The sequence below is a fragment of the Tiliqua scincoides genome, chromosome 2 (genome assembly GCF_035046505.1).
Source record: "Tiliqua scincoides isolate rTilSci1 chromosome 2, rTilSci1.hap2, whole genome shotgun sequence".
Taxonomy (NCBI): Eukaryota; Metazoa; Chordata; class Lepidosauria; order Squamata; family Scincidae; genus Tiliqua; species Tiliqua scincoides.
The window spans coordinates 116245883-116271542 of NC_089822.1; the positions used below are offsets into that span (position 1 = coordinate 116245883).

At 46.4% G+C, this 25660-nt stretch overlaps 1 protein-coding gene across 2 annotated transcripts in view; it reads left to right on the plus strand.

Moving 5' to 3' along the window:
• The first annotated feature begins 5713 nt into the window (after nucleotides 1–5713).
• Nucleotides 5714–25660, plus strand: part of SRPK3 (SRSF protein kinase 3) — a 44015-nt gene continuing 24068 nt past the window's right edge. Inside the window, exons 1-9 of one of the 2 annotated variants that reach the window (XM_066617891.1) lie at nucleotides 5714–5793; nucleotides 5987–6062; nucleotides 8774–8910; nucleotides 10403–10511; nucleotides 11093–11180; nucleotides 12383–12470; nucleotides 14242–14348; nucleotides 18851–19016; nucleotides 21142–21167. In XM_066617891.1, the coding sequence (XP_066473988.1) occupies nucleotides 5751–5793; nucleotides 5987–6062; nucleotides 8774–8910; nucleotides 10403–10511; nucleotides 11093–11180; nucleotides 12383–12470; nucleotides 14242–14348; nucleotides 18851–19016; nucleotides 21142–21167 (840 nt within the window). In that variant the 5' untranslated portion in view covers nucleotides 5714–5750. Of the gene's footprint in view, nucleotides 5794–5986; nucleotides 6063–7783; nucleotides 8005–8773; nucleotides 8911–10402; nucleotides 10512–11092; nucleotides 11181–12382; nucleotides 12471–14241; nucleotides 14349–18850; nucleotides 19017–21141; nucleotides 21168–25660 lie in introns of those variants that run through there. The other variant, XM_066617892.1, reaches the window with a different exon arrangement.

A 25660-nucleotide genomic window follows, 5' to 3' on the forward strand; every position in this document is an offset into this window, starting at 1 on the left:
AGTCCACCCACATTGCAGGTTGCCTCCAACACTCCTGAGACTGGTGGGAGGCTGGTAGACTGGTACTTATCCCATCTAGGAGACAGCATGGAGTGAGGTGTGGGTGGCTCCCCTCCACTGTGTTAGGAAGGTAAGCTGGTGTCCTGAGCACTCTGTGGTCCCTCTAGCACTTAAGGGAAATAGTTACAAAGGATGGCAAAAGAGCATGCCGTTCTAGGAATGTGGATATATGATGTGATGTGTAGGATATTATGAGGCACTGTGATTCAGGGGCCAGAACACCGAGCCTCAAGACTTGAATTCAGTACCCTTGCTTTATTTATTTAAATTTATCTTCCACTTTTCCATCCCAAAGTTGCTCACCATCATCAAATTAAAAATAACAAATTCATACAACATAAAACAAAAGCAGCAGCAACTAGTGACACATAACTATAGGAGTAGAAGAACTTTCCTCCCAAGCAAGGTAAAAGCATGCCCCCCCCCCAAGTTTTCAGATGGCAATGGAAGGAGCTTACCTAATTTCATGAAGCAGGGAGTTCCATAAAATATGTGCCACTGCAGAAAAGGGTCTTTCATTCATCACCTCCAATTGCAGTTCTGAGGTCAGAAAGGCTTCAGCAGATGCATCCAGGGATGGCAATCCTTCAAGTATCTTGATCCTAAGCCATCTATTTGTATATGGCCCCTCTTGTCATATGACCCTATGGATATTTAGGTAGATGGTATAGTGTAGTTTTAGCAAGGCCTGCCAAGATTTTGGACTGACAATCAGCCTGAAGAAAACACAGGTCATGGTTCAGGATGTGGACTTACCTCCCTGCATTACAATCTCTGAGCATGAACTGGAGGTTGTCCATGACTTTGTGTACCTTGGCTCAACGATCTCCGACACTCGTTCTCTCGATGCCGAGCTGGACAGGCGCATCGGTAAAGCAGCTACCACGTTTTCCAGACTCACAAAGAGAGTCTGGTCCAACAAGAAGCTGACGGAACATACCAAGATCCAGGTCTACAGAGCTTTCGTCCTGAGTACACTTCTGTACTGCAGCGAGTCATGGACTCTTCGCTCACAACAGGAGAGGAAACTGAGCGCTTTCCACATGCGCTGCCTCCGACGCATCCTCGGCATCACCTGGCAGGACAAAGTTCCAAACAACACAGTCCTGGAACGTGCTGGAATCCCTAGCATGTATTCACTGCTGAAACAGAGACGCCTGCGTTGGCTTGGTCATGTCGTGAGAATGGATGATGGCCGGATCCCAAAGGATCTCCTCTATGGAGAACTCGTGCAAGGAAAGCGCCCTACAGGTAGACCACAGCTGCGATACAAGGACATCTGCAAGAGGGATCTGAAGGCCTTAGGGATGGACCTCAACAAGTGGGAAACCCTGGCCTCTGAGCGGCCCGCTTGGAGGCAGGCTGTGCAGCATGGCCTTTCCCAGTTTGAAGAGACACTTGGCCAACAGTCTGAGGCTAAGAGGCAAAGAAGGAAGGCCCATAGCCAGGGAGACAGACCAGGGACAGACTGCACTTGCTCCCAGTGTGGAAGGGATTGTCACTCCCGGATTGGCCTTTTCAGCCACACTAGACGCTGTGCCAGAACCACCTTTCAGAGCGCGATACCATAGTCTTTCGAGACTGAAGGTTGCCAATACAATAGTGTAGTGTCCAAGACCAAGTGACTATAGATAAGAAAATAACTTGTTCAGCTTTTGCTTCTCTCATGAGCATCCTACAACATGGCCTTGGGGCAAGCTATTCTGCCTCTGCTGGGGATAAAAACAGATACAGGTTGAGTCTCATTATTCTGGAGGGGTTCCCAGAACTCAGTAGATGGCAAAAATTGCCAAATCATTTAAAAAAAAAAAAAGTCCCTTTGCTGGGTGATTTAAAAACAGCCTTGCTGACCTTTGTGATGTTAAGACAGAGTCATTAGGCAGACAATCCAACAGTCTCTCTCCAGTGACTCCTCCCTTCACTCGGAGCAAAGTGATCTTTCTTTCACATGCTCAGGGGGAAGGGAGGGGTCTCTTGGAGTAAAGCCTGGAGAGAGAATGATTGATGGATTGTCAGCTGACTGCCCTCTCTCACATTAAGGAGGCTATTGTTAAACAACCCTTTTCATTTAAAGGGCCCTTCTCATTGAGTTGAGATAGAAAAATCTGTGGAAACTGTGGATAATTAAGTTATACCTGTAATCCCTTGCATGACTCTCTCTACAATAGTAAGGAAAACAGTTTTTAAAACTGTGATTTTAAAGGGATACATTTTTCCCCTTCTTAGCAGTGAAGAGGGCTAATTCCAAGCTTGGGATCATTAGGAAAGGCATTGAGAATAAGACAGCTAATATTATAATGCCATTGTACAAATCGATGGTAAGGCCATACCTGGAGTTTTGCGTCCAGTTCTGGTCCCCACATCTCAAAAAGGATATAGTGGAGATGGAAAAGGTGCAAAAGAGAGCAACCAAAATGACTTCTGGGCTGAGGAAAGGCTACAGCATTTGGGCCTCTTCAGCCTAGAAAAGAGACGCCTGAGGGGGGACATGATTGAGACATACAAAATTATGCATGCAAAGGAGAAAGTGGATAGAGAGATGTTCTTTACACCCTCACATAACACCAGAACCAGGGGACATCCACTAAAATTGAGTGTTGGGAGAGTTAGGACAGACAAAAGAAAATATTTCTTTACTCAGTGTGTGGTTGGTCTGTGGAACTCCTTGCCACAGGATGTGGTGATGGCATCTGGCCTGGGTGCCTTTAAAAGGGGATTGGACAAGTTTCTGGAGAAAAAATCCACTATGGGTTACATGCCATGATGTGTATGTGCAACCTCCTGATTTTAGAAATGGGCTATGTCAGATGCAAGGATGCATCTTGTTATCCAGGATGCAGGTCTCTTGTTATCAGGTGTGCTCCCTGGGGCATTTGGTGGGGCTGCTGTGAGATACAGGAAGCTGGACTAGATGGGCCTATGGCTTAATCCAGTGGGCTGTTCTTGTGTTCTTAAAAGGAACGCAGAAGAGATAAGATAGGCAGCTTGTACCAGGCCATCCTAATGAGGGATGAGTAAGTTCTGCCCAGAAAATATCTTATGAAGTCAGTCTTCACACCTGTCTTTGTGTTATACTGCTCTCTTTTAATGAGGTTAGTAAGAGGACATGTCAAATTACTCTTAATTGAAATGATTGATGTGAATTAGGTTCAAAACTGAGTAAATGATGTTACAGCACATCCTACTGGTTTCTGAAAACTTTGTAATTCAGTATGTTTAAATGTCTGATTTTACCTTTTATGCAAACCTGTAACCTGAAACACACCTATCAGGTGTCTCTAAGGTTATCTACAGCCAATTAGGAGTTTGCCCCATCTATGATGTGGCTTTTCAGCGAATAGGAAGTCTAGATTTTCAGACAAAGAACCAAGAATTGTATAAAGGTTCTGGAAACTCCCAAAACCAGTCTCTCATGCTTTGAGACATTAGTCCCATGAGATGCCCATTGCTTGCAATGCAATAAAAGCCTGTGAACCATCACTCCTGGGTACTGAATTATTCTTGAGTTGCATTTTCAACCTTGCAACATGTTTTCAGCCTTCCCCCTTTTTCCTTCTATCTCCTTTGGGGGGGGGGTACTTCCCATGTTGGCTGCTATTGTAAGACAAAAGGCACAAGCCTAGCTAGGTCTACTCAGAAGTAAGTGCTATTGTGTTCAATGGAACTTACTTCCAGGAAAGTGAGGTTAGGATTGCAGCCAGTCTTTGAGTCTGTTTGCAATTAGCAGATACACACAAAACAAAGTCTTCCCCTCCCTCAGCAAATTCATCACTCCCCCCCCTTTCCAAAACCCTCCAGGTGTCCTGCTAACAAACTCAGGGCACAATCCTAACCACATCTACTCAGAAGTAAGTCCTATTTTGTTCAATAGGGCTTACTCTCAGGTAAGGGTTGTTTCCGATTGCAGCCTTTGCCTCCTAGCCTGGGCTAGCCCTGGAGTTTCCTGCCAATTTCATGAGTGCTGTGTGCATTTTAGGAAGCAAGGCCACTCTGCCAGTCAAAGCTGTTTGAGTGTGTTTTAGCTGCACCTTTGTTTTGTGTCTGATTTAAATATCATATGAGAGCAGGGTCATTTTCTGGGCATATTTGCTTAGGAGAGATCTGTGTTTATGTCAAATGCAAAACTAGAAACATAGGGAACTATCCCCAGAAAAGAAGGTTGTGTTTTATGACAGCCTTGCAGGATTAGATGCACTGATTTTAGTCCCGGAAAAATATCCTGCGCAAATGCACCATTCTGAGCATTTTGGGTTTCATATTATAATGATAACATGGTATACCTCTCTATGGACCCAAACACTTTTACCTTGTAAGTAAATTTAATTTATTTCAGTGTTTCCAAATAAATGTGCTCAGTATTATGGTTTATGGGCAACTTCTTACATTGCGTTTTAAAGAGACAGAACACTTTAGGATTCAGTTGTCCGAGAGAATGCTTTTGATCAGATATTTTCAGAGTTCATAATGCTATTTAAGACAGAACTGTATGTGTGGGAGATGTGCCAAGATTGTAAAATATTCATGACCCTGTGACAACTTGGGGCCCAATCCTATCCAATTTTCCAGTGCCAGTGCAGCTATGCCAGTGGGGCATGCACTTCATCTATGCCACTTCATCTATGCACTTCATCTGTGTGCAGCTATGCCAGTGGGGAGGCAGACACAGAGGCCTCCTCAAGGTAAGGGAACATTTGTTCCCTTACTTTGAGACTGCACTGCAGCTGCACTGGTGCTGGAAAGTTGGATAGGATTGGGCCCTAAGGCTGCAATTCTAACCTCACTTTCCTGGGAGTAGGATCAATTGAACACAATAGGATTTACTTCTGAGTAGACTTGCTTAGGCTTGTGCCCTAACAAAGTAATATGGCCCAAGTTTTTGTAAGTTAAAGTTATTTCATCTACCATTTTACATTGCTGTCTCCTATAATACAGTAATAATAAAAAATTTAATTAGTTTAATCATGGGGGGGGGGGATCGCCAAAATGTTAGTTTGCCTCCCGTGACAGATGGGCTAGGTACACCACTGCCTGGCAGCAGGGGAGTTTTTTCTGTGGTGGGCTTTCTAAAGTGGGGGGGGGGGGCAACTTGACTCAAATCCATTAGAGTCACTAAAGGATGACTTGGAGAGTCAGAAAGTGCCCGTTAGGACTCTTTCTAGTCGACTGGAGTGAAGCCCCGCTGGGTTTTCCCAACACTGCCTGGAATGGCTCCGAAGGGGAGGCAGAGGGGCCCCTGCCAAACTCAGCGCTTTGCAAAGGGGGGCCATCCACACCTCTGTGGCCAGGACCCATTGGCAAGTCACTGCAAGGGCTTGCACTCCGCCACCCCCTCTCTGCAGAAGGCGTAGCGCTGCTGCCCCCACCTTCCTGCTCACTTGCAGCATTAGGCGGCCTGGGGAAAGGAACTCTTTCCACCCCCGTTTCCCCATAAGCAAAATGGGACGGGCCAACCCTGCGGGGTTGTTGTGAACACAGATGAGCAGCGTGAAGCGGTTTGCACGTTTCAAAGCAGCGATTTGTTCCCTGCGGACTTCTGAAATCACAGCCCCGCGTGGCCGCTCGCCCGCCCCTCGGGGGCCAGAGGACAGCGCCGGCAGGACGTGCAGCGCCCGCCCTCCAGCCTCACGTGGTGGAGCAGAAGCAGCGACAGGGGCCGGACCGCGCAGGCGCAGGCAGGAGTGCGGGCTTCTATGGAGCTCACGGGGGCTGGGGGGGCCACGAGCGGCCAGAAAGGTAAGGGGGTGGCGGGCCGGGCGGCGCGCTGGGAAGTGTCGGGGCGCGTGCGGGGAGGGGGCGGAGGAGTGCTCGCGGCGGGGCTGGCGGCAGGTGCAGAGGGGGCGCCTGCCGCAGTTGGCGGGCTTGCCTGGGAAACTTTTGCGGGGAGAGAGCCCCCCGCTCGCCTGCTGACTGCGCTCCCGCCCCGCAGGCCCCGGCAAGAAGAAGAAGCACAGGAAGGAGAAGGCGCCGCCCCCTCCGCAGGCGGAGAGCGAGACCCCCGCCGGGTGAGTGAGTGTGCAGGAGGAGCAGGGCGAGTCCAGGTGTGGCTGCCAGGGGCGCTGTCAGTGGAGCCGTCGAGCCTCTCCCTGCCCCCCGTAGCTGCGCTGCTCAGTGCCAGGGGCGCACGTGAACGCTCGCACTGGCCGGCGGGTGCAGGACTCTGGGCACGCGTGTCCGTCAGTTGATGGCTGCAACACCAGGGCAGTGACTGGTGGGTGCGGGTGGCAACACCCCAGTCCCTGTAGCCTGCAGTACAGGGCTCTGCAGCTGAACGGATTCACACGCTCAAGCAGCCTTTTTCGGGCATGGGCAAATCCAGCGATGCCCGAACCGTCCCTTGCCACTTGCACGTTGGAGAACACTGGTTCTTTCCATTCATGCGTGTTGGCCCATGGTTGGCCAGGTGTCATTTGACCATCTCTATGTGATTGAAGACAAAGTCGGTCAAGAAACGGAGTGGACGTGAAATGGCCTCTTATGTATAATATTAAGAATAAGAATAACTAGGTATTTATCTACTGCCTTGCTGGTCATTGGATTACTCTTCTGACTTTATTCAAGGCGGTTTACACAGGCAGGCATTTCTAAATCCCTCAAGGGGATTTTTACAATCATAGAGGTTCTCTCTTTCAAGAACCAACAACATTTCAGATGGATCTTCCTGGTTTGGTCTCACTTCTGGCCTCCAGTTCTCCCAGGCAGGCTGACAAGCAGCTCCATCTCTCACATGGAGGGCAGCCAAGATGCTTCTTGCTCACACCAAGAGCAGGTGGAATCACTCAGCTGGGCTTGTCAGCTGCTTCAGGGTCTCGCCATTCTCAGCCGTTCAGGGAGCTGCCGGTGTCCTCGAACTGGCGACCTTCTGATGTTATCTTCGGGCTAACCCTTTAGACCAGACCTTCTGTATAAGGGGAGCAGCCCTTAAGTAGGGGCCTAAGGAAGGCATAGGAGGGAGGAATGGGGGTGCTGGAACCTTAATGCAGGGTGCCAGGGGGAGCCTCATCCTGTCAGTGGTGGAAACCAGGCTGTGGGCTATCTTTTGGGGTGCAATCTGTTGTGGGGAAAAGTGCCACAAAATAGTTGGCTGTATGATGCATCCAGATGCCAGAAATGGACTAGTTCTGTGGAAGAGACCTAAGGCTTCTCACCTAAGGTCTCAGTGAGACCATTCTCACTGAGATGGTAAATCTGTGTCTTGAGGCAGCGTGTGGGGGCTTGCATGATGGAATGCTCCTCTCTCCAGACGAAAGAAAAATACTTAGCCATCTAGGAAACCACCAGGTGAGGGAGAGAATTTCTTGTGTGGCCTTAGCCCTGATGTGCTTGGCTCCTCTGTGTATGGAGGAGCATCCTGCTGTGGTGGGCATCTCTACCTGCAGCCTGAGGTGACACAGCTAGACATAGGATTAACACCTTGGTGAAAACTAGGCCTGAACCACACAGGACTGATGGATTTTCTTTGCCCGTCTCATCCCTTCCCTTCCCTCCTTCCAGATTCCATTCCCATCCTGGGCGGCAGCTGCTGGGCCTGTTGGGCTATTTTTAACACCCTGTCTGTCTCCTGTGTCTATGCACATTTGGGCTCTGACAGGGTAGAGAGTTCTGAGCTCACAAGGTATTAATTCCTCTTTTACTAATGAGGGGAGCATGTGGGACAAATAAAGTCCCCAGCATCAGTATGTTCTGGCTGAACAGAGCCTTCGCTTTCCATCTCAAGGCCGCTGCTCCAGTCTGCCTTTCACACCAGGATCAGCAGCTCCTACCCCAGTCTTAGGAACTTTCTCTTAGGAGTATCTTCTCCCTAGTGTTGGCATCACAGTGGAGGTTAGCAGCAATAAATGGGATAAGCATACCCATTTTGCCAATTAGTTTCAATTAATGGTTGACCCATGCCTCTCATTCCCTGGGGATGGAGGAGATGGCACAAGAAGGGCTGGAAGGCAGTAGGTATGTACTGAATTTTGTCAAGTGTGGTGATATTCTTGTTGGGCCATTGATGAATATGCCATTTCACAGAATAAAAAAGCGGGTGAAGATGAATGCCTCCAGAGGTGGCTCTCAAACTGAAAAGGGCAAAAGATGTCTGTTAGTGGCTGTATTGGAATTGTGGAAGATCTGGGGAGCAGGTAGATGTGGTATCAGCAGTGGCCCCTTTAAGGGTAAGGCCTGGGAATCCAGCAGAGTGTGCTGCATAGCTGCAGCCACTTGAAGGCAATAGGGCCCTAAGACATAAAAGCACCTGATGAAGCTGGAGAGTTTGGTGTGGGTAGCAGATGGAGGAAAGCTTGAGGAAGGACAGTGGATTAATGGACTGCTGGAACTGCTGGTGGACTGATGCATGAATGGACTTTGGAAGCTGCTGGAGCAGAAACTATAGGAGACACTAAGACTGGTGTTTGGCTGCTGTGCCCAAGACCTGCTGAGGACCAAGGGGCTGCTGTAGTGGCGGGAGGCTGCTGGCAGGAAGGAGGTTAAACAGGTGAGCTACTCTGGTGGTGGGGTCCAGCAGTACTGCTGGGCAGAACCAGAGTCATTTTTTGAGGAAAGAAGGGGAGCTAATTAGCTAAAAGTGGGCATAATTCTCCAGGTGGAGCTTGGACTGGGAATCTGGCAGAACAGTGGCCACTCTCAACACTGGAATACTGATCATGCCTTTAGGATGTAGTATGTGCTCTTGGTGGATTTTGATTACTCTCTTTGCCTTCCCACCTCACAGGCCTCTGAGTCTCTCCTGCTCAGATGACACTCCACGCACCCCCCCAATACCTCCTTTGCCTCTCCCTGCTTCAGTCGGAGAGGGGCTCTTGGGATCAGATGATGAAGAACAAGAGGACCCCCGAGATTATTGCCGAGGTATTTCAGCATTGGGAGAATGGGGGGGGGTGTCCTTTGAAGTTTGGGGGGAGGGGCTGTCAGAGGCAGCATTTCTTTTTGTGCTCTGCTTGTGGCTGGCTGTTGGTGGACACTGAGTGCTGGGTTAGAGGGAGCACTGATCAGACCCAGCAAGGCCATTTCTTATGAACCATGATGGTTAAAGTTCTAAGGCAGTGGACATCTGGCTACCAGCTGCTGGGGCAAGCAGAAGGAATTGTGATCTGTTTGTGGGCTCTCCAGAGACATCTGGGTGATCATAGTTGGAGATAGGATGCTGAACTAGATGGACTCTTGACCTGAGCCCAGGAAGGCCCTTCTGATGTTTTTGAACATCTACCCCTTGCTATCCCAGCTAAAGGAGACACATTTCAGAGTGAGGTCCTCTTATATTTAGCAAGGGGATAGCAACCGTCCCTCTTCAACCTAGCATGGTGTCTTTTCCAGTAGCTGTTGCTGGTGCCTTTTCTGTATATTTTTTTAGATTGTGAGCCCTTTGGGTACAGGAAACCATGTACTGGTTTATTTTACTATGTAAATAACTTTGGGCACAATCCTAAGTAGGTCTACTCAGAAGTAAGTCCTAGTGTGTTCAATGGGACTTACTCCCAGGAAAGTGAGGTTAGGATTGCAGCCTTTGTGAACTACTCATGTTGAAAAACGGTGTATATTCTTAATAACAAACAACAGTAATAACAACAAATTATAAATATTATTATAAATGATTCACTTACAGCACAGTCCTATGCATGTTTTTTCAGAAGTCCCATTGAATCCAAAGGGACTTACAGGTGTAACCTAATTATCCACGGATTTTTCACCTGAAGTTTTATCTCAAGGCAATGAGAAGGACCCTTTAAATTAAAATTAAAAAGTTGTTTAACAATAGTGTTGTTAATGCAAGAGAGGGCAGCGGGCTGACTATTTTTTATCCATTGATCATTCTCTCCAGGCATTTAGAACAGCTTCACTCCAAGGCAAGCAACCCCACCCTTCCCCCTGAGTACTTGGAAGAAAGATAATCACTTTGCATTCTTTCTCAGTGCTGCACTCTGGGTGAAGGGAGGGATCCCTGAGTGAAGTCTTTCTAAGTGCCTGGAGAGAGACTGATTGATGGATTGTCTGCCTAATGAGTCTGTCTTATTTCAAAAAGGTAAGCAAGGCTGTTTTTAAATTGCCTAGCAAAGGGACATTGTTTTTTAAATAGACTTGCTTTAATGCAATTTTTGCCATCTATGTGAGTTCTGGGAGCAGAACCCTTGCGAATAAGGAGACTCAACCTATACTTCTAAGTAGGTGTGTATAGGATTGCAGCTTTAGAGACTATTTGTGCTATTCTTCATAAGCTATTCATATGCCATTCAGAGTGCAATACCATAGTCTTTCGAGACTGAAGGTTGCCAACAGAAAATTCATATGCTGTTATTGTGGCAAATTGCATAATTTCCTAACTTCCCCTTGTTTCATTTACCAGGTGGGTATTATCCAGTAAAGATTGGGGACCTATTTAATGGGCGCTACCATGTGGTGCGGAAACTCGGCTGGGGGCACTTTTCTACTGTCTGGCTCTGCTGGGATATACAGTGAGTATAGGGTCAAGAGGATAGGGTGGCGGGAAGGACATCCTCTCAAATTTTGTACCCCACCAAAGAGGGAGGGAAGGTTAGCTCATTGTTAGACAGTCCATTCCAATCTTCTTGAGAAAGCACAAAAGAATTTCAGAATTGTAAATGTTTGTGCCATACAGATCTGGACTGAGGAGTGGGGGTGGTGTGAGGAGTGTGAGAGATTGTGTGTTCGTGGTTTTCTTTGTCTTTATGAGGACGAGAAACTTGGTGGTGTTTTGTTTTTTAAAAAAGATTGTCTGTGATAATCAAGGCTCTAACTATGATCTTTGAATTTGCCCCAAAGCCCATTTGGTGACATTATGCACAATTTATCCAATCTAGTGTCCTGTTGGCAGGGAAATTTTCATTATGTAAGCTGCTAAGTGGTCCATTCTGTTTTTATGAGATGACTTAATGTTTTTTAAATAATAAACTTATTTACCATGAGTTTAGCTTTATTGTTGTGAGTATATTCCACCAAGTCTCAAAAGAAGATCAAATTTTTAAATAGTAACAGAGATCCCAGGATTGACTATTCCCTTCCTCTCTCCCACCAGGCGAAAACGTTTTGTGGCCCTCAAAGTGGTGAAGAGTGCTGTGCACTATACAGAGACAGCAGTGGACGAGATAAAGTTGTTGAAATGTGTGAGTTTTCTTCCCTTGCCATCTGTACCCCCAGTGCTGCTAGAGTTCCCCTAAATGTACTTTTCCCCCCTCCTCCCCCCAAGGGTTGGAAGTAGGCTTAGTTTCTAAAAAGAGAGGTGGTAGGCCTCAAGTGTGCCTGGATGCTCTGACTCTTAAACAGCCCTCATCCTCAAAATGATGGCAGTTTGCTGTAGGAAATGAAACATATTTTGCCCATGCAAATATATAGTCTAGTGTTGAGATTTGTCACTGGTTGTGGTTTTTAATCTAAACCCTGACCAGCCATGGCTTAGGTGAAGCGGTTAATGGGTGAACTTTCTGCTTCCTGCTTCTACCTTGGCCTTTTTCCATTTCCTCTAGGGTTTGATTTACCATTTAGAGCCAGTCTTTATGGTCAAGTGTAGTTCCTTTTTTCAGGAACATCCTAGAGCAGTTTTGAGTACAAGTTGATGGGGATGGCAGGGAAAGACACCCAACACAGCCTGCTTCCTATGATAAAGGGCAATAGCCTGAGGCAGTTGCTGTAGGAACTCGGAGCTTTTCTTGCCTGCTGGCTACTCTGCTGCCCCTTTCTTGGGTTTCAAGGGGATTCTTGAGAAAAACCTCATGTCTCTGCTGTACCCGCATATACTCCTTTCAGCTTAAAACAGTTGTTTTGTGACATTGTCAAAAATCATCCTTTGGCTCTAAGATGAGCAATGGACACATCCAGAATAATCCCCAGTTCACATTTCTGTTGGAACAGTACCAGTTCAGACGGTCAGTTACCTGTTTGAATACTCCCTCCTCCATGTTACTGGCTGTACTTGGAGAGCTAGCTTTCTGGGGAAGAGAGGTTTTAATCTTTTCCTCTCCCTCCTGTGCAAGTTACCTACGTGTGTGTGTGTGGGGGGGGGGGGGTTGCACTTGTTAGAAGCATTTAAATCTGCAGTCCTAAGTGATAGTTGCACTGTGTACCATGTGAACAAGTAGAGGGGGAATTTGAGTTATAACAAGGTTGAACTAGTAGCTAGTTCTCCCGCTGTTGGGAAGGGGGTCTTCCAACAAGTTAACTTGTCACAACTTGTCACTTGTTAACTCTTCTCTGCATCTCTTAAGTTGGCAACTGGCAGGTTCCGTTTTGACTGACAGGCCTCTTGATGCTCCTGGCTAGGATGTTTAGAGCCCCTGTTTCACTTAGGACATTTCTTTCCACCCTCTAGGTTCGGGACTCTGACCCCAGTGACTCCAAACGGGATAACATTGTGCAACTCATTGATGATTTCAAGATCTCAGGGATCAACGGTGTCCGTATCCTTCCATAGTGGATCAGAGCAGCAATTGGAGCTGTTTCTATTCAGATGTTGCTGGGATCCCTCTCTCATTCAAAAGCTTTGGTATCTAAAAGTATCTGACCTGGAAATCAAAGGCCAAAACTAGACAAATTGCTTGTGGAGTCGGGGGGGGGGGGGACTGTTCCTACAACTTCAGGTGGGGGAAACTGCATAATTGAATACCCCTTGCTAAAACAAGTAACAGTAACAACAAAGCTAAACTCTTTTTCCATGCACATAGAAAGTTAGCATATCAGGAGAAAGCTAGTCTAGAACCTTTCTCTCAACTTCTAGTTTTCTATGTGCAAGGTGGGCTTTCTATGGTATTCAGTCATGCAGTCTACCCCCTTTTTTCTGAAGTAGTACAGTCCAGATCAATTTGACCAAGCAATGAACAAGAGTTTTGGGCATAAATGCTTGCAGGTTTTTTCAAGTGGTCATTGTATTGTAGCATACATGCTCAGTTTTTGCTAGGCTTCTGGAAGTTCCCCCCAGCAAGTGTTCCTGTTGGGGGGGGGGAATTGTGCCTTTCACAGGAATAAGCTACAAGGCATTTTTGGAGTGTCCTTATTGTGGATGTGTTGAAGAAAAGGCACCTATTGACTGATAGCTCCTTCTCCACCTTCCCAATGCCTTCTTGAGTCAAATGTTTTAATTTTGAGTCTTTCCTGCACTACCACAGGAGTTCTCAAGTAACCTGTCCCAAAAAAAATTGTGTGAAGGGAATGAGCTGGGAAGAAACCTGTAGAACACCAGTAGGGCTACCCCTCTCCTGCAGCAGTTCCCTGCTGTTTGACAAGCAATTCCATATTGGTAGTCCTGAGACTATGAACTTCCTTTCTCCAGTGCTGGATTACACTTCTGCCCCATATAGTGAAACCAAATGGGGAAAATTAGTAAACAGACCAAACCTCCTGCAGCAGGGCTAGATCTGCTCATCCACTGCACAGGGTGCTCTGAGAAACGAATCCAGATGTTGTGATTGGCTGTAAAGACTCTTGGTCTTCATGTTAAGCAATCGGGTATCTCAAGAATTGGTGTTCAGCATTCTCCTTGGGGCAGAGCCCTGGCCCAGTGCTGGGTTTCTTTCTCATTTTACCCCATATCCAGTACTAGCTGAAGCCCTCGCCCTCCTGCCTGAGGCAGTATGTCACCTTGCTGGCCAGTTTTCTTGTTTTGCATGCATACACCCTCTGTAGTCTGCCCTACCTACGCTCTGATTTTAAAAGTATTGAAGACGGCCAGGGGCTGGAGTGAGCAGAAGAGGGATTCTGTGAGTAGAGTGGGGTGACCTCTAGAGCATCTCCCAGAAAAAACACACTTTCTGCATGTTTGAACTGACTTATAGATGCTCTAGGCCACACCATTCTCCTGTTCTCCACCTCTTTCCTCTTCTGCTTGTTCCCAAGGCTCTAGACCTGAGGCAGAGTCACTGAATAAGTGGCTGACCTGGTGTTGAGGGAGAGCAGGAGGGTAGGTGACCAGCAGAGGTGACAGGCAGGTAGGGATGTGTGTGTGGAACAATCCCCAGCAGTCTGCTGCTTCCCACCACTTGGATAGATGCATCACCCCACCTCATGACTGTTCCAGTTCTCTCATTAAGATTATTATTCATTAATAATTAGACTGGCAGGAGGAAGAGGAGAGACTGGCAGGAGGAACAATGTTCTGGTGTGTTATGCAAGAACTAGCTGGGTCATTGTGACAACTGTTGGGTTCTGACTCTCCTTGACTTAGCCCCTGCCCAGATGTCTGCATGGTCCTTGAAGTTTTAGGGCACCAGCTGTTAAAATGGATCATCAAATCCAACTATCAAGGGCTTCCTATACCCTGTGTCAAGAGCATTCTGCGTCAGGTAAAGTGGATTTGTGGGCTGGGTTGGTATAGACTGCTAGTATTTGTTTGTTTAAAAGTTTCATATGCAGCATTTCCTCCTAAGAACAAAGAAGACTAAGGTAACCTGCAAGCAGTAAAATGAAATACAGCAAAAACGATAAATGCAAAAACTTAATCAAAATGCCGCTCATTTGAAAAGAACAGAATAAAAACGGGGAAGCAGCCTATGGTGAGGGGGTGAGTGGGAACAAACCCCTAAAAGGAGAAACTAACTTAAACAGGTCTTCAGTTCCTATCTGAAGGTCACCAGGGAAGAGGCAGTTCTTAACTCTGTTGGGAGGGATTTCAGAGTTGTGGTGCCATTGAGAAGGCCCTCCCCTTCATTGTCACCCACCTCGACTTGAACAGTGGTGCACACACAGGAGCACCCTTCCAGGTGATTTCAAAGGATGGTTCATCAGAAGGGGGGAGGTGTTTTTCAGATATCCTGGTCTCAAACCCTGAAAGGTTTTAATAGTGAAGACCAGCACTTTGAATTGCATCTGGAAGTGAATCGGCAGCCACAGGAGCAGTGGTTTGACCACCACACCCCCATGGCCACCATGTTTTGCATTAATTGCAGTTTCTGGGCAATCCTCATGGGCAGTGTTTCTCAAACTGTGGGTTGGGACCCACTAGGTGGGTCGCAAGCCAATTTCAGGTGGGTCCCCATTCATTTCAGTATTCTATTTTTAATAGATTAGACTTAATGCCTCCATGGTATGTGATTGCATTTGGGGAGATGTGATAGATCTGTACTTTTAACAGGCTACTGTGTATATACTTTTAACAATGATAGTAAATGGGACTTACTCTTGGGTAAGTGTGGGTAGGATTGCAGCCTAGGATTGTTAAAAATTTTCCTGCTTGATGATGTCACTTCCAGTCATGACATCATTTCCGATGGATCCTGACAGGTTTTCATTCTAAAAAGTGGATCCTGGTGCTAAATGTTTGAGAACCACTGCTCAAGGGAGCCCCATCTAGTTTTGATGTCACCGGCACATGGACCATTCTGGTCAAGTCTGATCAGCTCAGGTAGGGTCACAGTTGGCACATCAGCCAAAGCTGGGAAAATGCCCCACTAGTCACTGCTGCAACATGATTATCGAGGAGTTGTGAATAGTCCAGGAGGACACCCAGACTGCAAAACTGCTCCTGTAGGGTTATTCCTACCCTTCTTGTTTAACCTATTCAGATTAGTAGGCATGAAATGCCTTCATTTTGTGTTATTCTTTGCAACAATTTTGGAAAATAGAATAGATGAAGGCCATCCAGTAAGCTTCATGACTAAGCAGGAATTCAGATGGTAGAGTCCTTTCTTGACCATATCATTCCAGACTATTAGTGGAGAATTGCATGTTGCAGGACTTCCCCATGAAAGAAAAAGAACATTTCCTGCATATGGAATGCTAGCACATTAGAGAGAAGACTAGGCTAAAACTCTTCTTTTTTTTATATTCTACTTTCTCACACACAGGAAGTTGTTTTGCTTTGGGGAGCACTCAAACAAGTTACTATGACTCGTGCACTCTGAAATGGTACAATTCAAGACCATGAACTTTTTGTGTATGTTTGAACTGGCTTTTAGAGTGGGGAAGTTCATAGAAAATCTGTTACCTGCTAAGTGTTCCTGTGTGACCTACAAACTGAAATAAAATAACTTGAGTCATGATGTCTGTAGCATCCTGGCTACTGAATACTGGGTCCATGAGGGCTAGAATTGTGCTTTTTAATTTTTGTTAGTTGGTCAAGGATTTTTGCATTCAAATCCAGAATTGAGTGCCAGCTGTTGCCTGGAAGAGCAGAAGCAGGGTTATAAATAACCATTCATTTGGTTGCCTGAAACAAGGAATAGACTGCCAGTTTTCAAACATGGAAAGACAGAATTAAAATAAGGAATTGCCTCCAGGTAACCAGATAAGTCATGAAATTTTGTATATGAAATGTGAAATTTTGTAAAGTTCTGGAGGCAGCCTGTGTTATGTAGGTTCTTCTTTTTACCTTCCTGGAAGATGGAGGGATAGAGAGAGAGAGAACCCAGAGTACCTTGAGAACACAGCCCCCTAAGACACCTTCATTTCAGTGTGGCATACTGAGCTAGCAATCTCTGTCTCTTCTCTTCCTGGAAGGGAGACAGCAATAGAGTTCCACTTAGCCTTCCAAATGGAACCCTGTGGATGGCATTGTGGGGGGAGAAGGGCGGGCAGCCATTATATTGGGGCGGGCAAAGAGAGAGAGGCCCTAGCACTCAGCCCTCCTTGAGAATAGGCAAGGCTGCATTTGAGGACATTGCTGGAGGGGTCCCTCTTCCTTCCAGATCTGAGCTTCAGAATGGAGAGAGGAAAAAAAGAGACCCCTGAGCTGACCTCAAGCAGATTGGAGCTACTTTAAAGCAGAAGCAAGTTTTCAACTCTTATTTTATTTTTTGCTTCAAGAGGACACCATTTGGAATATTCACCTCAGGATGAACGTGTATTGATTTGAGCCACCTCTGCCCTTTTAGCAGAGCTTGTGGGGTTTGTTTGTTGGACTCCAAGAGTGGGAGCAACCACTGTTAGCAGTGCATCGTGATAAGACAGCCTGGTGCTAATGGCAGCTTCCCCCTCTGTCTTGGTCTTCTTATAGCAGGAAGGAGGATGGGAGGGTTAGGAGTGCATGGAGTTAGTGGGGGTAAGGGGGCTCACATGAATGAAACAAGGTATGAGAGTTATCTGCCAGGGCCATGGACAGCCATTCCCACATCTAGACCTTCCTCCTCAGGTTTGCTGATGTCACTGGTTTGATTTGGAAGCCTAGCCCTGAAATGCAGCTGTCATTTATGTAGTGCTTCTTGAAGGACTTCACAAACATTGTTCGTTGTCATATTGACAGCAAACCCTGTGAGATGGGACAGAGGTATTATGATTATCCACACACTGCAGATGGTGGGCTGATGTTGAGAGGGAGTGGCTTGCCTTGAAGAGAGGGACCAAAATGATTACAGGGCTGAGGCACCTCCCTTACAAGAAAAGGCTATAATGCCTGGGGCTCTTCAGTCTAGAAAGAAGGTGCCTGCAGGGGGATATGATAGAGATGTACATTATTCATGGGGTGGACAGAGGGAAGTTTCTTCTAGCACAGTGGTTCTCAGACATTGAGGGAGCTTTACACGCTCAGTAAGTTCTTGCGGGGGAGGGGCTAGGGCAGCAAAATGGAAGTGCTTTGCACCCGCTTTCAGGGAAAGTTCCAAGCCTGGGGAAGCGTTGCGGAGGGCTGCGCAGGGCTCCCCGCACCTCCTGCAGCCTGCTGCAGCCTTGCCTTCACAAGCACAAGTAAGTCACGAGCACCCTCCTTGCCCCTGATACGGATGCGATCCTGGGGATCGCTTCCCTGCCTCTCCCCTTCCTTTACACGAACTGGTGGGTCATGACCCACCAGTTCATGGACCACTGCTCTAGCACAATGTCAGACAAAGTATTTCTTTGCCCAGCGTATAAATATTTCTTTGCCCATTACCACGTGATGTTGTAATTGCAGCTGGCCTAAATGCATTTAAAAGGAGATTGGACAGATTTATGAAGGAAATGTCTATCACAATTACAAGTCATAATGACTGTATGGAACCTCTAGGTTTTAGAGGTAACCTATCTCTGAATGCCGGATGCAAGAGAATGGCATCCAGATACTGGTATCTTATCTTGTGTTCTCCCAGAGGCATCAGGTGGGCCATTGTGAGATATAGGAAGCTGGACTAGCAAGGCTACACTTGGTTGTAGCAAGGCTTTTATGTTCTTATGCCTAAGGCCATTTAGTGAGATAACATTTGAACTGAAGACTTGCTGATTTGAAGCTCAGGCCTGAATTGCACTGGCAGCCAAATGAGGTAGTAGAATCCTGAGGTGGTGAAGCGAAATGTATGATTTCAGGCTGCAGTTGAGTCAGGGGCGGGGATACCATTTCTAAATGAAAAAGAAAAAGGCCCTCCTTGTAAACATAAAACTAGTGCATGCCAAAGGAAAGAGGTTCTGTTCCCTGCTGTGCTAGCCTTCAGTTTGCATGGAATTTTTAAAAGTCAATTCTGCCACTTGAGCAACCTCCCGCCTCATTCTGCTAAATGGGTAGCCCAGTTGTTAGTCACTGCACCGCACCAGCCACTGTCTGTTGTAAGTCCAGAGGCTTCATAATGCATGCCATTTGCAGGGACTGATGTTATGTACATCTATTTCCTTCTGCTTCCCAAGAGGACTCCAGGGCTTAACTGAAAGTAATTCACTGTGTTTATTTAAAATACTTCCACCTTGCCTTTCCCCCACTAACTTGGGTGCTCAAGATGACTTACATAAAATCAAGGAAATATGGTACATCATCAGGTAGGTGAAAGAGCTCCAGATTTTAAGTTAAAGTCCCAGAGTACTCAACATTTGAATGTCTTGAAGGTTTCCTCCTCTTCAAAGAACCCTGCATTTATTCTTTCATTTGAGCAGGCATCTCCTTTTTCAGGTATTGCAGGGCCTCGACTACCTCCACACCAAGTGCAAAATAATTCACACGGACATAAAGCCAGAAAACATCCTGCTGTGTGTGGATGAGGGTTATGTGCGGCGCCTGGCAGCTGAGGCAACTCTCTGGCAACAGGCAGGAGGGCCTCCCCCTTCTGGCTCTTCAGGTAAATAATTCCATGCTACTGTTGTTCTTTGATCTTCATATAGGTACTGTATCGAGGAGGACAATCCCTGTGCAAACAAGCAAACTTCTCAGTCAGATTGACTTCAGAAGGTGATGGGCTCCAAGTTCCAGCTTGTGTAAACACAGCTGTTACTCAATGATATTGCAGTAGTATAGGGTATCCAATGAATGTACAAAGCATTGCAGCAGGAGGAAAAGGCAACTCTGCTTGCAGGGAATGCCTGAATAACAAAAGTGCAGTGATCTTACTGCAGGACTTACTTGGATTGATTGTATGGTGGTCATGGCATAGAGAAGAGTGAGCTTGAGGCAAGAAGCTGAGGTGAAAGTGTATGAAAGGCTAGAGCCTGCCCAAGAGCTAGATTTGCAGAAGGGGAACTTTGAAGAAGAGGTGGAAAATGGCAAGCCAGGGTTATTGTTTGGTCCCTATTGCTGTTGCTGCTGCTTTTTCCACCCACAAACTTCATGCATCTGCCGTGACAATTGTGGATCAGTGGGGGGCAGCTTTTGCATATGAAGAAGCAAACCTGGCCCTGGGGATCCCATTAGTGATTTCTAGGCTGAAGATTCAGATATGGAAGGAAAATGATTGGATGTGCAGAAAATGGGAGGATGCTTTAAACAGCTTAGTGGAAGACACAAAAATTGGAAAGGGCTAAAACGAGAATTGCTCACAAACAAAAGTAAAGTGGCTTCCCTTGTCCCATGCTTGGGTTCCTGCTTTGTGAACAGCGTTCTCAGTTGTAAGGTAAAAGTTTAGTCTCTTCCCCCCCCCACACACACACACCTGTGTCTGTCAGTGTGTGGGCAAGTTGCGGCAGGTCAGTAAAAGAGATGAGGGGAGAAGGTGGAGAAAGGACATGCAAGTGTCACAAGTGGAGACATAAGTGGACAGTCACAAAAAAGCTCAAGAGGTGGCAGAGAGAGCAAGATGAAGCAGACTTGCGCTTCCTGGGTTCTATAACTCATTCTGCTTTGCCTAGTCACTGGGAGCTATCAAGACCTAGGTACTAGGTACTGAGCCCCTCTTCCTCCCCTGCTAGAAACATAGCCTCCATTTCTGCCTTCAGAAATTTTAGCAGATGCTAACAACTTATATCCTTGCAAACATAAGGAATAGAACAGTGCTTCCCAAACTTTTTTGCACTGGGACCCACTTTTTAAAACAATTTATCATGACCCACATAGCTTTATTAGACAGAAAAAGCAATTAATTAAATTATTAATATAAAATTATTAATTAATAATCCGGGTCTTATGTTCCCGAGGCTGTTAGAGACCTTACATATAGTATGTATGTAGACATTTGCTAGACTCTCCCTAGAAATGGAGTTCAAAGAGTGTTTCCCCAAAACAGTCATTCCAGGGTACCCAGAAGGTTGAACTGGAGAGCAAGATATGCAGTTAGGTACTTTCAGGCCAGACAAAAGGTTGAAACAAGGTTCACACATGATCTTTGGCTCACATTGGGAGAGGTTACTAGAGAGAATCGGAAAGTATGACATTTTAATTTGGGGGTAATGAGATGACCTGATACCACAGGTTAGCATTCCAGCCTTGACAGCAGTCTCTCTGTCCGGATTTCTTGCTGCTGCAGTTTTCTTTTGCAAACTGGGCAAGGGTGCTTGCAAAGGTTTTTTTTAATATTTCAGAAACTTCTTGTGACCCACCAAAAAGCAGCTCGTGACCCGTTTGGCGGGTCTCAACCCACAGTTTGGAAAACACTGGATTAGACCCATGAATGAAGGTTGTGTTGTAAAGATTAATTTGATCAGATTCCAATTTGGTTCAGCATCAGGAAAAATAATAGTTGATTATTCAAACCTCTGTGTCAACTGTGGTGGGACTCTTAAGATGAAGGCAAGGTGGGGGGTGTGGGTGGAATATCTGTTTTTTGCTCTGGTTCAAGTAGATTCACCTCGCCACACTGAGAAGCGTGGATTCTCTTCTTCACATACCCTCTAAAGGGAAAGTGTTACTGATTTGATGTTTGTTTGCTCGGATTTCCGGGTATTTGATTCTGGAAATCATGTCTGTCTCTTTCTCTCCCCCCACTACCCTCTCCTTTCTCTCCTCTCACTCCATCTGTGCATCTCTTCCCCCAGTCAGCTCTGCACCCCAGGAGAGCCTGGTAAGTTCCCTCTCAGTGCCACAACCCATCTAGGGGTGGGGAAACAATTAAGTTTTGAATTGCTTGTTTTTGAGCTTGCTGGCACTCTGCAGCTAGCCATTGCCCACTTCCATGTGTTGGCCATATAAGGATGTGTCTTTCTCTTGCCACACCTGTATTCACCAGTAGCCCAGACTTATGGACGTGTCCATGGATGATTTTTCACTTGGGCTCATGATGATTTTTTTAGCCTTTGCTGGATATGAAAACTAACTAGAGGGACCCAGAGCATTACAGCCTCATGTGGGTTGTTCTCAATGCAGATATGGCATTGTTGGCTCCGAGTGAGACAACACTGGGTGTCCTCTTACTAGTTGAAAGCCAGTGCAAGCTATTTTATTGGACTGAATTGGAAACAGATTGACTTGGATTGAATTGGAAACATACGCTCTCCCGTTAAAGTAGTAAATAGGCTACTAGTCCTGTGTAGCTTCCTTTCTTTTATTGGGGCTCCCTTGCACCAGAGAACTTCCCAATGGATTGTGCCACGTGAGTCAGCTCTGTGCCCCAAATACATTTGTCAAGAAGTTCAACTTCTTGGACAACCGGCCTCGGGCTTGGCCCTTCAGAGGAGGTGAAGTGGGAAAGGAGATGAGAATGAAAGGATTGCCATGCTGAATCAGTAAAGATTGATCACTTGCTATCATTCTCTCTTGATAGTTGTTACATAGATGCCTCAGGGAGCTTTGTCAGAAGGGACTACTGTCTGTATTCCCAGCACGTGATAATCCTACATTATTGTTCCTAAACATGGTGATTCCAATAATTGCTACTGAGAGAGCTATCAACTAGAGTCCCCCGTATCCACCGATTTGGTTATTCCATGGATTGGGTCCGGACCCCCCAACTTAACTCCCCTAGCCTCTGGAAGGGCTTCTGAGTCCAGAGACACTCCCTGGCCTCTGATGGGCTCAGATGGAGCTATATAACCCAAAACATGTGACTTCTGGATAAACCAGAAGTGACATTTTTAATGCCTTATAAGGCATTGGGAGGCCCAGGGAAGCCCGTATATCTAGAAGTCACGTGTTTTGAGCTGTACAGCTCAGTCTGAGCCTGGTAGAGATTGTCCTTGGCCTCTGCTGGGCTCAGACTCCCTGGCCCTTGGACTGTGGGGATGGGTGTTTGCCTGTATCCATGGTTTCAGGTATCCGCAGGAGTTTCTAGAATGGAGGTTCTATTGTAGTTTTTCGAATCTTTTCCCTCCTCTGCCAGCAAGTGCAGTTCTAAGACATCCCTCTATTACCCAGGCTCCTAATCACTTTCTCCCTCAGTTTTTGGGTTTCTGCAGCCATACATACAGGCGCACCAGAATGCAAACTAATATCTTCAATTCTGTGTTTATAATACAATGCTTTGTTGGGGGATGAAATTTGCATAGATTCAGTTGACTTGTGGAGGCGCTGATTGGGCAGTGTGCAGAACAGCAATGAATTGCCTCTTTTTGCTACGTACAGCCCTGATTCCTGGAGATATTAGCAGCTGCTACTTTTGTCTCTTCAGTATTTCCCTCCCTGCTAAGTGATTCAGGAACTTGTTATTAGACAAAATAATTTGAGATTATCTAGATCGATACTACTTGAATTAAAAGGATTTCATACCAGAAGCCAAGTAGAGATTTTTCATCAAATGCTAATAATGTCACAGGGGGCATCCTGAACAGCATAGCAAACAGCATGTTCCCAGTGTCATTGGATACAATTAATACACTTAATGCTAAAGTTGTGTGAGCTCATAAAGTTGGCACTGTCTTAGAGCCCAATCCTGGGCTTTGCATGTTTGCAGGCCCTACCACCAGGTGAACACCAGAGGTAGCCCAGCGCTGGCCAGTGCCAGATTACCGCTGGGTGGGCACCCAACCTCTGCCGCTTGGCAGTTGTACTGGCCACTGAGCAGCAGAGATGTAAGCTTGGGCGTGGGGGGAGGCGGGGAGGAGGGGTTCAGGGGAGGCAGGGAGAGGCATGCCAGGGGGAGGGAGCAGGGAGGGAGGGAGGTGAGACTAGTGGAGTGACACTCCATCGGATCCAAAGCCTCTGCGTCGGGCTTGCCACCCAACACTTGATTCACCAGCGACCTTTTTGTTGGCAGTGAATCGAGTAGCCCCATTGCAGGGCTACTCACTTTACCCGGGGGAAGGGGGCAAAAGTCCTGTTCTCCTGAGGAGCCGGTGGCAGCTGCTTGAAGTGCGCAGGTTGCGATTGGCGCCACTGTAGCCACACACCCTGGACAGCTCAGGTTTTGGCTGCCCACCATGGTTAAGAGATGGAGAATGGGTAGCAAGACCATATCATCCTTCTCATCTTGCATATGAATTCTCCCTGCTTGTCACCCATGCATGATTAAACATCACCATCATTAGTCATGGGCAATACCAACCTGGGTTCTCTCTTTTCTAGGGTTTGAAGCGGGAATTCTTTTGCTATTAAACCAAGATTGATATTAGTGCTGATATGGCACAGCCACAATGAAGGACATGGGAAAGGGAGGATCTGGAGAACGGGAGTGTTCTATCTAAGGGAATACTTCCAAATGCATAATGGTGGTTGAAAAAAATCTCCAGTTTTATATGTGCTATAGCTTCAAATGCTGCATTTATGATCCGTTTTTCTCTGTTATGTGTTTATGAGACTGTAGCCCATCTTCCATCCATCTCTTCCTAAAGGCTGCTGTGGCTAAACGTCTGGTCCTTCTGCATTCTTGCAGTCTTTTACCACATTTTGTGACTCGTCTGTTCACATGCTACTCTGTAGGGCTTGCTTTGTCCTGGGAGAGTGCAGAATTAACTGCCTTATAACTTTTAGTCTAAAAGCACCAGGAGAGAGTTTGACATGAGTATCATTTTTTTTTTTTGCTTGCTTCCAAGTTATGCCACTTGAAAAAAGAAAAAAAAGTGCCAGTAAAACCTAACACTATACACAAATAGCGTGGAGAAAGTTGTATAAAATTTAATTCTGAACTTGGCCACTATGGGGTCTGCCTTCACCCTGCCCCCCCCCCGCCAACTGGATTTTAAAAATAGTCCAAACATTACTTGATGATGACTAGCTGAACATATGTTACTGTTCTCTGAGTAGCTCCGTTGTGTGGTATGAGAGGCACAGCTCATGATCCATTGGTGTCACGGAGTGCTCAGGTGCAGCTCTTGAGCTGTCTGCCATTATATTTATATTGGTTGAAAAACTGTTCTGTATGAAGTCCTCAAAAGTTATTTGCTTAGTAAAATTGGGCAAATATTAGACCTTCCTAAGACTTCTAAATGCTCAAGTGTTCACTACACTCTGCCATAAACAGGACTACCCTGACATTTTGTAAGCCTCATCATTCTCAGAAAGGAGATTCACCACAGAAAACACAGCCCTAGTTCTCACTGAGGTGGTAAACATGTGTCTAGGCTGCACTGCTTCAGACTTGGAGTTTGGAACTCTTACAGTTGGATGCTCTGCCTATCACATCCATCTGGTGGCTGCTCCATCCCAGGGGGGAGTGGTACATTAAAGGGGTTGCTGTCTGACATCAGGGGGAGGCTTACCACAGAGAAGGTACAGACCAGGACCTTTGCTCCTATTTGCCATTTGCTCCTATTGAGAACATAAGAGGACGCCCTGCTGGATCAGGCCAAAGGTCCAGCTTCCTGTATCTCACAGTGGCCCACCAAACGCTTCAGAAAGCACACAAAACAACAGACACAACCTACGTCCTGGTGTCCTCCTCTGCATCTGGTAATCAGGCAGGCTGCCTCTAAAACCAAGAATTTGCACATACCTACTATAACTTGTAACCCGTAATGAATTTTTCCTCCAGAAATTTGTCCAATCCCCTCTTAGAGGCATCTAGGCAAGATGCCATCACTACTTTCTGTGGCAAAGAGTTCCACAGACTAATTACATGCTAGGTAAAGAAATATTTTCTTTTGTCTGTCCTAACTCTCCCAACACTCAATTTTAGCGGATGTCCCGTGGTGCTGGTGTTGTGTGAGAGGGAAAAGAACATCCCCCTATTCACTTTATCCATCCCCTGCACAATTTTGTATATCTCAGTCATGATCCCCCCCCCACCCTAGCACCTCTTTTCTAGACTGAAGAGACCCAAACACTGTAGCCTTTCCTCGTAAGGGAGGTGCCCCAGTCCAGTAGTCATTTTGGTCACTCTGCACCTTTTCCATTTCCACAGTATCCTTTTTGAGATGTAGTGACCAGAACTGGACACAATACTCCAAGTGTGGCCTTACCATCGATTTGTACAACGGCATTACAGTATTAGCTGTCTTATTCTCAATGCCTTTTCTAATAATACCAAGCATGGAATTAGCCTTCTTCACTGCTGCCACACATTGGGTCGACACTTTCATTGAACTGTCCACACGCACCCCAAGATCTCTCTCCTGTTCTGTCACAGACAGCTCAGAACCCATTATTTTTTGCATGTTTTTGCTATTCATACTGTTGTGCATTGTG